Source organism: Bos grunniens, chromosome 17 (assembly GCF_055505025.1).
Source record: "Bos grunniens cultivar Pamir isolate PY7600 chromosome 17, Bosgru_T2T1.0, whole genome shotgun sequence".
NCBI lineage: Eukaryota > Metazoa > Chordata > Mammalia > Artiodactyla > Bovidae > Bos > Bos grunniens.
Genome location: NC_141181.1, coordinates 35,743,652 through 35,756,618, shown reverse-complemented (window position 1 = coordinate 35,756,618; position 12,967 = coordinate 35,743,652). Strand labels below are relative to the sequence as shown.

At 34.6% G+C, this 12,967-nt stretch overlaps 1 protein-coding gene across 15 annotated transcripts in view; it reads left to right on the top strand.

Annotated features, from left to right (window-relative positions):
- The window catches only part of BLTP1 (bridge-like lipid transfer protein family member 1), a 195,190-nt gene that overhangs the window by 79,098 nt on the left and 103,125 nt on the right, over nt 1-12,967 (top strand). For all 15 annotated transcript variants that reach the window (XM_086346902.1, XM_086346895.1, XM_086346910.1 and 12 more), the window contains exons 27-31: nt 2,733-2,983; nt 5,820-6,078; nt 7,249-8,086; nt 11,469-11,539; nt 12,056-12,229. In XM_086346902.1, coding sequence (XP_086203028.1) covers nt 2,733-2,983; nt 5,820-6,078; nt 7,249-8,086; nt 11,469-11,539; nt 12,056-12,229 — 1,593 coding nt within the window. The remainder of the gene's footprint in view (nt 1-2,732; nt 2,984-5,819; nt 6,079-7,248; nt 8,087-11,468; nt 11,540-12,055; nt 12,230-12,967) is intronic.

Genomic DNA, 12,967 nt, shown 5'->3' with positions numbered 1-12,967 from the left:
TCTATTTTTGTTATTAACATAAAACTCTAAACCATCTGGATTTTTTTTTTTTTTATGGTGTGTGTGCATTAATACAGCCAAGGATGTAAATAGTTTTTTTGGGTTTTGTTTTTTTGCAAATATCTGTTCAAATATAGGAAAACCAACAAACTAATACTTAACACCTACTCATTTCACAAAATGTTTAGATATTTTCACCTATTAATTTTTCCCAAAGAACTGTTTTTCTAGTTAAAAGAAATCCTATTGAGGTTTTTATTGAGATTACATTAATCTTTTAGGTTTATTTAAGATACTGGTATCTTATAAATCTATTAAGAAAACTCATCTGTGGACAATGTTGTTTAAAAACACATTTTGGTTTCTTTGTTCACTATGGCCTTGGAAGCCAGTTGGTATGAAGACAGTGCCTGTAGATCAGATGGTAGAGCAGGGTGATAGTGAAGCTGAGGAGGTGGCTCCATGTGACCTTAGGTGCCTCACTGAGGTTAGTTTCAGTGCTCTGATTGGTTAAGAATTGTGAAGTTTGAGATTTTATCCTACTTACTAGCTAAGAAGTTATCCTGCCACAGTTTACTGTGAGTGCTAGCAGAAGACGTGTGAAACCTGGTGAGAGACACAGGACTTTATTATAGCAAAAGCACTAGCCAGAGTCAAATGTGTTTGCATTGGTTCCCCATGTCCCCCAAATAGGATTGCCAGAGAAAATACAGAATGCGCAGTTAAAATTGTTGCAGATAAACAACAGAAAACTCTTTAGTATAAAAATACACTGCCTGTTACATGGCACAAACTTATTTTTATTTGCCAAACCTGGCACCGCTATCCCTGAGTCCCATGGGGATGTCAGAAAAGACCCATGATGGATGTCTGCACATAGTAGACATTATTACTTCTGCATTACAGAAGTGGAACACTGAGCTTAGGTAACTTTTACCACTTTTATATTAAGTGGAGTGAGCCTGCTCTTTTCCAGAACCCTGAGAAGTAGCCTGGTCAGAGCCTTGCATTCTTGGCGTATCCGGCAAGCAAGAACAGGTAACCTGCCTGTGGTGAATTGCTTCTCCCTACATGGTAGCTCTAATGATACCACTCTAATGGCAGAAAGCAAAGAGGAACTAAAGAGCCTCTTGATGAGGGTGAAAGAGGAGAGTGAAAACGCTGGCTTAAAATTCAACATTCAAAAAAACTAAGTTTATGGCATCCAGTCCCATCACTTTGTGGCAAATGGATGGGGAAAAAGTGGAAAGTGGAAACAGTGACAGATTTTATTTTCTTGGGCTCCCAAATCACTGCGGATGGTGACTGCAGCCAGGAAATTAATTTAATAAGCCTTCCCAATGATTCTTTTTTATTTAAACTTTTTATTTTGTGTTGGGATATAGCCAGTTAACAAAGTGTTGTGATTGAGGTGAACGGCAAAGGGACTCAGCCATACATATACACCTCCCAGTGATTCTAATGTGAGCCGAAGTTTGAGAACTAGTACATTGGTTTATATAAAGATAGGGACAGGTAGGATACATTTGTTGCACAACTAATGTATTCCAGATTTTGCATAATGCGTTTTACATACCTTATACATATTTTTCCTTTTGTCTTGTCCAGACTGATGTTCCTCTTCTAACTTGATATATTTATTTCTTCACTACTAACTTGATATATTTATTCCATCTCATCTTTTACATCTCAAATATTATTTTTTTGTAATAATATTTCATTATTTTCTTTGTCACAATAGCCTCTTCTTTATCTTAGAGCACTTTACTCTAACTTATGATTAGATACTATTTGTGTGACCTGTCTTTGCCCACCATAAACTTCATATGGATAAGGTTATGTCAGTTTTGCTTAGCACCATTCAAGGCACATAGTAGATATTTTCAAGGAATATAAATGAATGACTGTAAAAAGGAAATGAAATACTTATTCTGTCTTCCTGTGAGCGCCCTGAGGATCCAATGAGATAATGCATGTGGAAAAGCTTAGAAAAATGGACTGTTAATACGAGGTTTTATTATTTAAAGTTGAAAAAGGAATAAAAATATATTTCTCAGATTTCTATAATATAATATTTTTAAGGAAGGAGGGTAGTTAACGGCTGATAATTTTGTGTGGGGGTCACTCACAGAGCCTAAAGAATTTTACAGACAATTACTCTTACTGTCTTAATTCTTCATTCAGAGTCCTTATTACAAAATCACAATTTTTTTTCTAAAATAGAGAGTGATGTATTATTTTGATTTTATTGAGAATTTCTTACTTCCCTCGTATTTATAACATTTTGGTGTACTAAATTTACCATATGACTAAGTCTTTGCAATGCTAAATATTATAATCTATTAAGCATAATCTATACTAATAGTTCTATCTGTTTTTTAAATTAGTGCTTAAATTTTTAGTTCTTTTGAGAATGTTTTCTGCTGTCTTTGAAGTGGATTTAAATATATATATATATACACTTTATCTCTTTGATTTTTTTAAAATTTATGTTCTGTTTCTCATTATTGTTCCTACTTATTTTCATCTCACCATGGTGAGACTTTTTTTTTTAAGAAAGGCAAAATAATTAAAAAGATAGTCCATAGTAAAAACAAACCTTTGTGTTTAACTTGTCTTTTAAAAACATTAACAGTTAACATATTTAATTATTTGCTCAAAAGTTTCTGATTCCTACTGAGTTTTTGTTATGTTGTTGTTCTTTTGTTTCTTTTGTTGTGTGTTCTATTTAGGTTGTGGTTTTTGTGGCCAGATGATACCCTGAAGAATAAGAGGTGTAAGAACAAGTGTGGTTGTCTTGGTGGCTGCAGATTCTTTGGTGGCACAGTAACTGGCCTAGATTTCTTCAAACTTGAAGAGTTGACACCTTCCAGTAGCTCTGCATTTTCAAGCACAAGTGCAGAGTCTGATATGTATTATGGACAGTCTCTGCTTCAGCCTGGAGAATGGATTATTACTAAAGAAGTTCCCAAAATTGTAGATGGTAGTGTGTTGTCACTTATATTTATCTTTTGTTATCTTCATTCCTATGTCATTCTGAGAGAAGTTCAGTGTTACTTTGTTCAAATTGGTTTTTTGAGCAGTCTTTTATGTAGGCTTTAGTTATAATCTGTCTTTGTTTTGCAGGTGATTTAACGATAGCCAGATAAGACCTAGTGAGTTTTTCAGAGTTGCACAAGGCAAAAGTAGATTTATTGTTCAGATCTCCTGCTGTCAACATGGGTGATTTTTCCTAGCCCAGCTTTAAATATTTGCATATATGTCATTATTTCCCTAGAACCTAGATTCCAGAAATACACTTAGGAATAGCTGTGCTTTAAGTTTATAATTGTTTTACCAGTTTACTTCTATAGGAAAAACTTAACAATAGTAATATGTATACTATTGGCTCTCGTGTTATCCACTGCTTTTGCAAAATACTCTTCTTACGACTTAAATCATCCATGTCAAGAAATTTGGTGTTTCCTTAGAGCCTGTAGGATAACTTTACAGATACATGAGTTTGGTATGAACAGTGAATGGTGGATTTAGGCATATTGAATTTATATCTATCTATTATCTTTTCTCCAAAGACTTCAGAAATACATCTTCCATTGTGTTTCTTAATTGTGTATTCCTACAATTAAATGCAATACATACTGGTAAAGTGGTCATACTGTCAAGAAGTGAAATTTAGGAAAAGTCTTGATATTGCACTAGTATTTAGTGCAATAGTACTAGTATTTAGTGCAATATTGCACTAATATTTAGCCCTTTTCCCTTGATCCATTCAAAATAATTAACTTAGCTCTGCCTTTTGTCAGTAGACAAAATAGAAAAGAAGTATTTAGTATTTAGCAATAGTATTTAGTGCAATATTGCACTAGTACTTAGTCCTTTTCCCTTGATACATTGAAAATAATTAACTTAGCTCTGCCTTTTGTCAGTAGACAAAATAGAAAAGAAGTAGTTTTAACTTTTAACAATTTATTGGCTTGATTGTCATGTATATGGAGCTCTTAGAGGAAAGAGTGGGAAATATGTATGCCAAATTGTTGTTTAAATGATTTTTCACTGAATATTAATAAATTGTACATGCTAGTTTAAGGTTACTTGACTTCAGCAGTTTTACCAGAATAAGAGCGGATTACCTTACAAAATCAGCAAATACCAAAACTTCTTGACATTTAAAGGACTAGAAAGATATGAAACAAAATTTACTTAGCTATCTTCTTATAATATTACCTTTTTACTTTTGAATAATATTTGTTTTTAAAGATTTTCGTAAGCATTTCTCGTTTCATCCTCAAGCTAACCATGTGAGTTCTTTATTTTCCCTGTTTGTGGTGAAATAACTGAGGTTCATCACTGAGACTGAGTTGCATGAAGTCATTCAGTCATGTATGTGGCTGAGCAGAAACCAGAATCAAGATTATTAAAGCCACTTTAGTTTTTTCCACCGTACCACAACTGGCACTATTTATAAAGACTATGCTTGATTCTCTAACCTGTAGATCAAATTTTTACCATCACAAATGCAAGGAAGAAAATCTACAGGGAATTTGCACATGGTATAAAAGGGAGAAAACAGCAAATTCTCTAACAGCGAACAGAAGAAACCTCATTTTAGTTCTTATGTAATAGACAGTGTCTGTGTCTCTCTCCCTCAGGAATGTGTTGTAATTGGTAAACTGCCATAAGTTTCTTGAGCAGGGAAGCTTGAAGTTAGCCCCTTCATAGTCCCTTCATAAGTATATGACTTTCTGATTGTTGAGTTTTCCGGGAGCCACGTATAGATGTACAGTGTCAGGACAGAATTAAGGAGGGCATATTGGTATAAATAAAGAATTTCCTTGGAAGGTCAGTACATTCTAGTTTCCTATCATTTAAAAGTGAATCAAACCTATTTTTCTTTTGATTTTCGTTGTGATTTTTACATTCGTGATAGTAGAAGCGAATACTACTTGTATTCTAAGTTCTTAAGTCTTCTTACCACTTAAGTTCTATCTAGAATTGCCTTCTGCTTGGTGAGATGTTTTCTCCTACTAGCAGGTTCCATCCTTGTGAATAGCACAAGGATAGCTGGAGGAGAGGGGAAGTAGGGCAGCAATATATTTTTTTTTTCCCTAAGCAGCTCTAGAATTCTCCTTTTATCACGGTCTGCCCCCAGTTTACATAACACATCCCAGGGCTCTCATAAAAGGCTGAGAGAATGTTCCAGATTCAGGAAGACAGGACAACTGAATGCAGTAATATACAATCCTAGATTGGATCCTGTACTGGAGAGGGCAAAAGGCTTTAAAGGACATTATTAGGCCTTTTGAGAAAATTGGAAAGCACATGGTAGACTAGATAACCATATGGTATCAGTGCCAAATATACCAAGTTGATAACTATACTGTGTTTTTGTATTATTCTTAGGAAATAAACCTTTTGAGTGTTTAGGGTAAAAAACCATGACTGCAAGTTACTCTTAGGTGGTTCCCAAAGTATTATGTCTGTTTATATACACTGAGCAAGTGTGGGCAAAGTGTTTAAAATAAGTAATTTTGAGTAAAATAGCTTTGATTTGTTAACACTCTTGAAATTTTTCTAAGTTGGAAATTTTTCATATAAATAGTTATTTGAAAAAGAAGAAATTCAGTCTGCAAACTCTGGTTTCATATGTATGTTGATATCTTTCCGTAGTGTTTAGCATATTGCTATGTGAAATTAGTTACTTGTGCTTTTTAAAAACAACTACATACTTAACAACAGGGTATTCGATTACATTCTCATATTTTTCGTAAATTGTTTTTGGAATTATTGTGTTTATGTAACCTACCTTTTTGTTTGTTTAGGTAACGTGAATGGCATAAAGAGGAAAGAATGGGAAAACAAATCAGTGGGAATAGAAGTAGAGAGGAAAACTCAGCACCTTAGTCTTCAAGTACCATTACGATCTCATAGCTCATCCTCTTCCTCAGAGGAGAACAGTAGTTCCAGTGCTGCACAGCCCCTATTGGCTGGTGAAAAGGAAAGTCCCTCTTCTGTTGCTGATGACCATTTGGTTCAAAAAGAATTCTTGCATGGTACAAAAAGAGAGGATGGCCAAGCAAGGTCAGTGTTCAGTTAGATTTAGAAACCTGATTGTAATAAGATTATAAGTGCTTAAACCTGTGGTGAGAAAAACTTTCTCCCTCTTCAGCTCACTTGCTGTAGAAAATTTTTTCTCCTCCTGAACCTGTTTTAAATACCTATTTGCTGCTGTTTTTCTGATTGCAAGAGTAATACTATTCATTCCAGATATTAAGAAAATACAGAAAAGTATAACAAAAATGAATATTTCTTGTCCTCCCACCACTGAAAGTGAACTGTTGTTAACATGTGGATATTAGCCTTCCAGTGTGGTGAATAATTTTTGGTCCTCCCTTTGGTCCCTAGCTGATTACTCACTTCTTGAAAATCACTTTCCTCTTGCCTTGATAGCACACTTCAGATTGCCCCCCAGGTCCTTGGCTATTCTTTCTCGGTCTCTATTTCCAAGTCCTCCATTTTTTTTCCTTTCCATGCTTCTTTCTCTTATTCTTAACAGCCTACCATTTGTTAAATGTTGTTATCCCTTAAGATTCTGTTCTGTACCCTTCTCACCACTCACTTTACTATTTCCCTCTGCAGTCTTAGTAACTATTTGGCTTCAATTATGATCTGTAGTTAACATCTTATAAGTGTAAAACTCCATCCCATACCTGTGTCCCTGTGAGCCTAGCCATCTTCTGGATGTTTTGTGGATGGCTCAGACTCAACATATTAAAGTGACCTTGTGCCTATCGTGCTCAGCTTGTTATGCCTCAGGAAATGGCACTCGTATATCAGTTGCTGAAGTCAGAAATATTGGAGTTATCTATGATTTATTGCTTCCCTTTATTTCCTCTTATCTGATCAAAGACACCTGGTATATTTTGTTGGATAAACTTTTAATGGATATGGGAATAATAAGTTTACAAATGCATTAGTGTCCATGGATTATGGATAGATTATACTCCAGATTTCTTTAAATTTTTATTCTGTTTTAAGCTGACTCCATTTTTTTATTAGTTTTGTTTTTGGAACTGTATGGGGTAGAAACATATAATGTGCTATTTTGCTACTTTCTATGGGATTTTATTGTAAAAGTTTACATCTTTCTTTGTTTGTAAAAAGAATACAGAAAGATTTTACAAGTACTTCTGTTTATACTTAAATTATGTGATGTGCAATAAATGTTAATAGTTTTTCTTTCTGTTTTAGCATTCCTACAGAAATTTCAGGAAACAGCCCTGTATCTCCTAACACTCAGGAAAAGTCAGTAGGTCAGTCTCCTCTGAGATCTCCCTTGAAACGACAGGCCTCTGTGTGTTCCACCCGACTTGGAAGTACCAAGAGCCTTACTGCTGCTTTTTATGGGGACAAGCAGCCTGTTACAGTGGGAGTCCAATTTAGCAGTGATGTTTCCAGAAGTGATGAGAATGTACTAGACTCACCAAAGCAGAGGAGAAGTTTCGGTTCATTTCCATACACACCATCAGCAGACTCTAATTCATTTCATCAATATCGATCAATGGATTCAAGCATGTCAATGGCTGATAGTGAAGCCTACTTTTCTGCAGCTGAAGAATTTGAGCCCATTAGCAGTGATGAAGGCCCTGGAACTTATCCAGGTAGAAAAAAGAAGAGAAAGCAAGCCCAGCAGATTGACTACAGTAGGGGTTCCATATATCACAGTGTGGAAGGACCACTTACTGGCCAGGGAGAAAACATTCAGGATCCCCGGACTCTGCCATTCAAAACTCACCCTTCCCAGGCTTCCTTTGTTTCTGCATTAGGTGGAGAGGATGATGTTATAGAGCATCTATATGTTGTAGAAAGTGAGAAAACAATAGAAAGCGAACAGATTACTTCTCAACAGCCTGTGATGAATTGCTATCAGACTTACCTTACACAGTTCCAGGTAATTAATTGGTCAGTGAAGCATCCAACCAACAAAAGAACCTCTAAGTCCTCACTGCATCGCCCCCTTGATCTGGAAACACCAACCAGTGAAGAAAGTTCATCATCATTTGAACAGCTTTCTGTTCCAACTTTTAAGGTATAAGCTAAATCATTAGTTTTCACTGATCAATTTATTTAGGAAAATTATTTTTAAGATGTTTTAAAAATTGCTCTCTTGGTATTTAGCTACCTTTCTGAAAGATAAAATTCCTGAAGACATGGCTTCATGTATGACAGTAGGCCTCAGGTTTATTGATGAGTATTATAAATTTAAGGATATAAAATTAAGGAAAAGTTTCAGACTTGATTATCAGAATATTAATCATGTATAGTCCATGTCTACATTATATTCTGAGATTAGGATCAAGTCTCTGTGAATTCATATTTTCTGTCTTAAAAGTAAAATTTTGGAATTGTTTTTAATAGTTGGTATTCTTTCTATTAATCCATAACTGCTTCTATGCAAATCCAGTTCTGCATACTTGATATTTGAGATCTTGTAATTTAGTATTAATTGATTATTGTCCATTTCTGTAATGTATTCTGTAAATAGCTTTTTTATAGGAAAGCTAAAAATATGTAAAAATAAATTTAGTGATAAAGCCAATATTAAAACATTTTATAAATATTTAAAAGAACTTTATGATTTTAAAGACCAAAATTGAGCATATAAAATCTTATGGAACTGATTAACATTTAAGAATTTTATGTGGTGTTTACTTATATGTAATATATATACTCATTTAAACTGTCTGAATGTTAATATTCTCATTGTTAATTCTGATATTTATTATATACTACTGTGTGTTAACCATTTGATGTTCAGTGGTGAGGAAACAGACATGGGGCTTATAGTTAGGCAGTTAATATAGATAAATAGATAAGTTTAAATAGATAAGTACAGTGTATGATTACAAATTGAGAAGTCTTACAAAGATAATCAAAGGATGCTGGAATAGAGAATAATGGGAGGTAGTGGGGTTGCCTAGATTGTATTGACATGAAAGGTCTATCCCAGGAGGTAATATTTAAACTGGAACTTAAAGGATGAGGACAAATTGAAGATGGGAAGATTTAGGGGTACTATACTCAGGGAATAGGACCAGGACCTTAAAGCTTTATGGGAGTTTTAAGGAAATGTGATATGATCTCTTATATTTCGGCTACCAAATAGAAGTGAATTGTCATTAAGCAAGGAGGAAGTGGGGTGATGACTTAGGAGACTGTCTCAGTAGTCTGTGCAAGACATGATATATACTTGGACTTAAGTAATGATGGAAATGTGATAAATTGCCAGGGTCCAGCCCTGGTGGAGTCAGGGGTTTCGAAGGGGAGACGGCTTCAGCGATCAGGAAACAACAGCTTATTTAAATGTTAATTAAAGATATAAAGAGTGGTTAAATAAGGATAGCTCAGTGAGGAAATTCAGTGGAGAAAAGAGGCTGAATAATTCAGCCAGAAGGTGAGAGAAAGAACGACATGGGGAGACCAAGCTTCGGTGAACAAGGCCTGCACTTTATTTTCCAAAGTAGTTTTTATACCTTAAGTTATGCATAGAAGATAATGAGGGAAGGGGTAGAGTCATGCTGTAAGCCAGACTTTCTTCCTGCAAACTTATCATGTGCAAAAGTTTAGGTGATTTGCATCATCTTCTGGCCCAGAGGCCTGTTAGTATTTTAAGACCCTTTCTTCAGAAAACTTATTTTTCTCTAAAGGTGATGAGTCAGGCGCCACCTTTCAAAAGCATTAGATAAAGTTGCATTCCTACAGGGCAAAGGTGTGGTGGGCTATAACAAGAAAAAGAATTAACTCAAGGGTCCAAGGTTACAAACATTAAAGCTACTACTTACACTAATTATATTAATCAATACACTGCCAGGGACACAGCAGGTAAGGGATATGGAAACTTAGCAGCAAACATTGGCCCAACAAGTGAAAAACCCTTCACCAATACAGTTTCTAATCAATCTTTTAACTGCTCAAAGGAATCTGTATTTAGACAGTTTAGAACATCTCATGCCTCTCACAGTTGGGAGGCTCTGAACAATCACATGTGGCCGGAAAAACCTATTCAGGCAGGCTAGAGGACTTCCAAAGGAGTTTGTAGGTTGAAACACTATCACACCTAGGAACTTTATTAACTGGAGCTGTAAGTTAACTATTTTTTCAGAGAGAGGTAGTAGGGGACAGCCCCCCCGTAAAGTCAGAGGTGTAGGTGAGAGCACAAAGCAGAAAATAGGCAGACTCTGGTTTAGAGGGTAGATACTCGAGAATTTCCAGGGGGACTCCTGAGGCTCGATCCCGCCTTTGCATATGCCTAGCCTCCTTCCTCATGACCTTTGCCACGGGCGGAGCTCCTCACGCAGGCTCCGGCAATAAATGGAATGGAATATCCTTACAGATGTATGTATTTGAGTAATATGTATTAAAGAAAGAAGAAACATACTAACATAAAGAAAGAAGAAAATAGAAGCAAAGTTTTTATTTTGTGATTGTACCCATTTCTTATCTTGCCTAAGATAAATTGCCCATGCCAAAATTTTAAAATGTTTTCTTTATTCCATGTGAAAATATGTTGGTGTATGAATGTTTTAGTATAAAACCGAATGGCATTTGCTTTGAAGAATTACTGTGAGAAGTTAGAATTATTAATATTTTAGTATTTTCAATAAATCTTGTTTTGTTCAGGCAGTCAAATGTCTGGAGAAAATAAGCCAAGGAGTTCATATCTTTAGACAACTTCAAAAATAGAACATAAAATATTTTTTCTTTACTAGATCTAAATAATAGGCTAGCATTTAAAAGGATTTAGTTTGGTTATTTTAAGTACATTATTTATTTTGTATTCTTTTATGGATATCCCTGGAGGAGGGCACGGCAGTCCACTCCATACTCTTGCCTGGAGAATCCCATGATTAGAGGAGCCTAATGGGCTACTCTCTATGAGGTCACAAAGAGATAGACAAACTGAAGCAACTTAGCATGCACACATGGATATAAAATACAATCTAGTTTTTCCTATAATTTAATGTTTCTCTGGGATTCTTTCCCAGTTATATACTATTTTGTCTTCTTTTGCATAAGTTTAAAATTTCATAAAACGAGAAGTTTAAAAGAAAATAAAAGTCGATTGTGCTACCAGACTCTCAAATTAGCTTTTTCTAAGTAAAGCCCAATTTAAAGAGGAACTACGGAGGAAAGACATTTGAAGTGCTTGTTTTTAAGCTTTAGTTGTGTAGTCTACTCTTGTTGCTGAATCCTCGCAGCCCTACTGTCATTTGTCTGAATAATCAGAAGATGAAATTGACAATTGAATATTTTCTGTGATTTTCTCAATTTGTTAAATATTTATATTTTACATATCAAAATCACATTAACAAGGTAATTTGGATATTCAGAAATATCAGTTGATAACATAAATTTACAGAATAACTAATATTATAATTCTAGCCTATAAGTAATATTTTCTTTTATTCTAGGTTATCAAACAGGGGCTCACAGCTAACTCTTTACTAGACAGAGGAATGCAACTTTCAGGATCGACTTCAAAGTAAGTAAAAATTATGTACTTTTGAAGTTTTAAGCCAGTCTTTCTTGATTATTAGATCTTAGACTTTATTCTGAGAAATAATCATTCTTTACCTGATCATAGTATTTATTTTATGATAATTGGCCCAAATAATTTAACTCTGTTGTCTTTCATGGCTTTGCCTACATTTATGAGCATTCTGTAGCATTTCTTTTAGATATACTATGCAAACCACAACTTGACTAAATTGGGAACTAACAAGAATTTAGTATTACAAATTTTATATTTTGGAAATGTTCCATCAAATAAGTATATCAAAAAAAGTTTTATATTTAATGTATTAACTATCTTAGATCAGCTTGCATCTTAGTGCCTCATTTTTCTTGTCCTTGAAGAGTATTTGGGACATATCTAGTCCAATTTCATGAAATTTGTAGTTGAAATAATTACAAGTTTAAAGATTAAAGAGACTCCAACTGCTATTTTTTTTGTGTGTGTGGTCTTTTAAATATATATTTTGCTTGTTAAATTGTATAGTACACCATATACTCCACTGGAAAAGAAAGCTGTTGATAACACCGATGATGAGACATTAACAGAAGAGTGGACCTTGGATCAACCAGTCTCACAGACTAGGACCACAGCCATAGTTGAAGTAAAAGGAACTGTTGATATTGTTCTGACTCCCCTAGTGGCTGAAGCTTTAGACAGGTATTAATTTTGTGTAAAAGTACAACTACTATTTTATAAAATAATAAATGTATGTGATAATGATTAGTGTGTATGATATAATATTTTCATGAAAAAGAATGATGAATAATTATTGATGAAAGATTCTATTTTGATTGAATAAAAATGAAAATATATTTAAAGGGAACTGTGTTTCAGTTATTATTTGTTCCTTTCTCAGCTTAAATAATTATATATTATAATATTATAATAATTATATTACATTTTCTACTTTTTGCTTTTGGTCTGTTGAGCATTTAAAAAAAAAAAAAAAGACCAAATACCCAGGAGGTCAGGAAGCAGCAGTTAGAACTGGACATGGAACAACAGACTGGTTCCAAATAGGAAAAGGAGTACATCAAGGCTGTATATTGTCATCCTGCTTATTTAACTTATATGGAGAGTACATCATGAGAAATGCTGGGGTGGAAGAAGCACAAGCTGGAATCAAGATTGCCGGGAGAAATATCAATAACCTCAGATACGCAGATGACACCACCCTTATGGCAGAAAGTGAAGAGGAACTAAAAAGCCTCTTGATGAAAGTGAAAGAGGAAAGTGAAAAAGTTGGCTTAAAGCTCAACATTCAGAAAACGAAGATCATGGCATCTGGTCCCATCACTTCATGGGAAATAGACAGGGAAACAGTGTCAGACTTTATTTTTTGGGGCTTCAATATCACTGCCGTTGGTGATTGCAGCCATGAAATTAAAAGACACT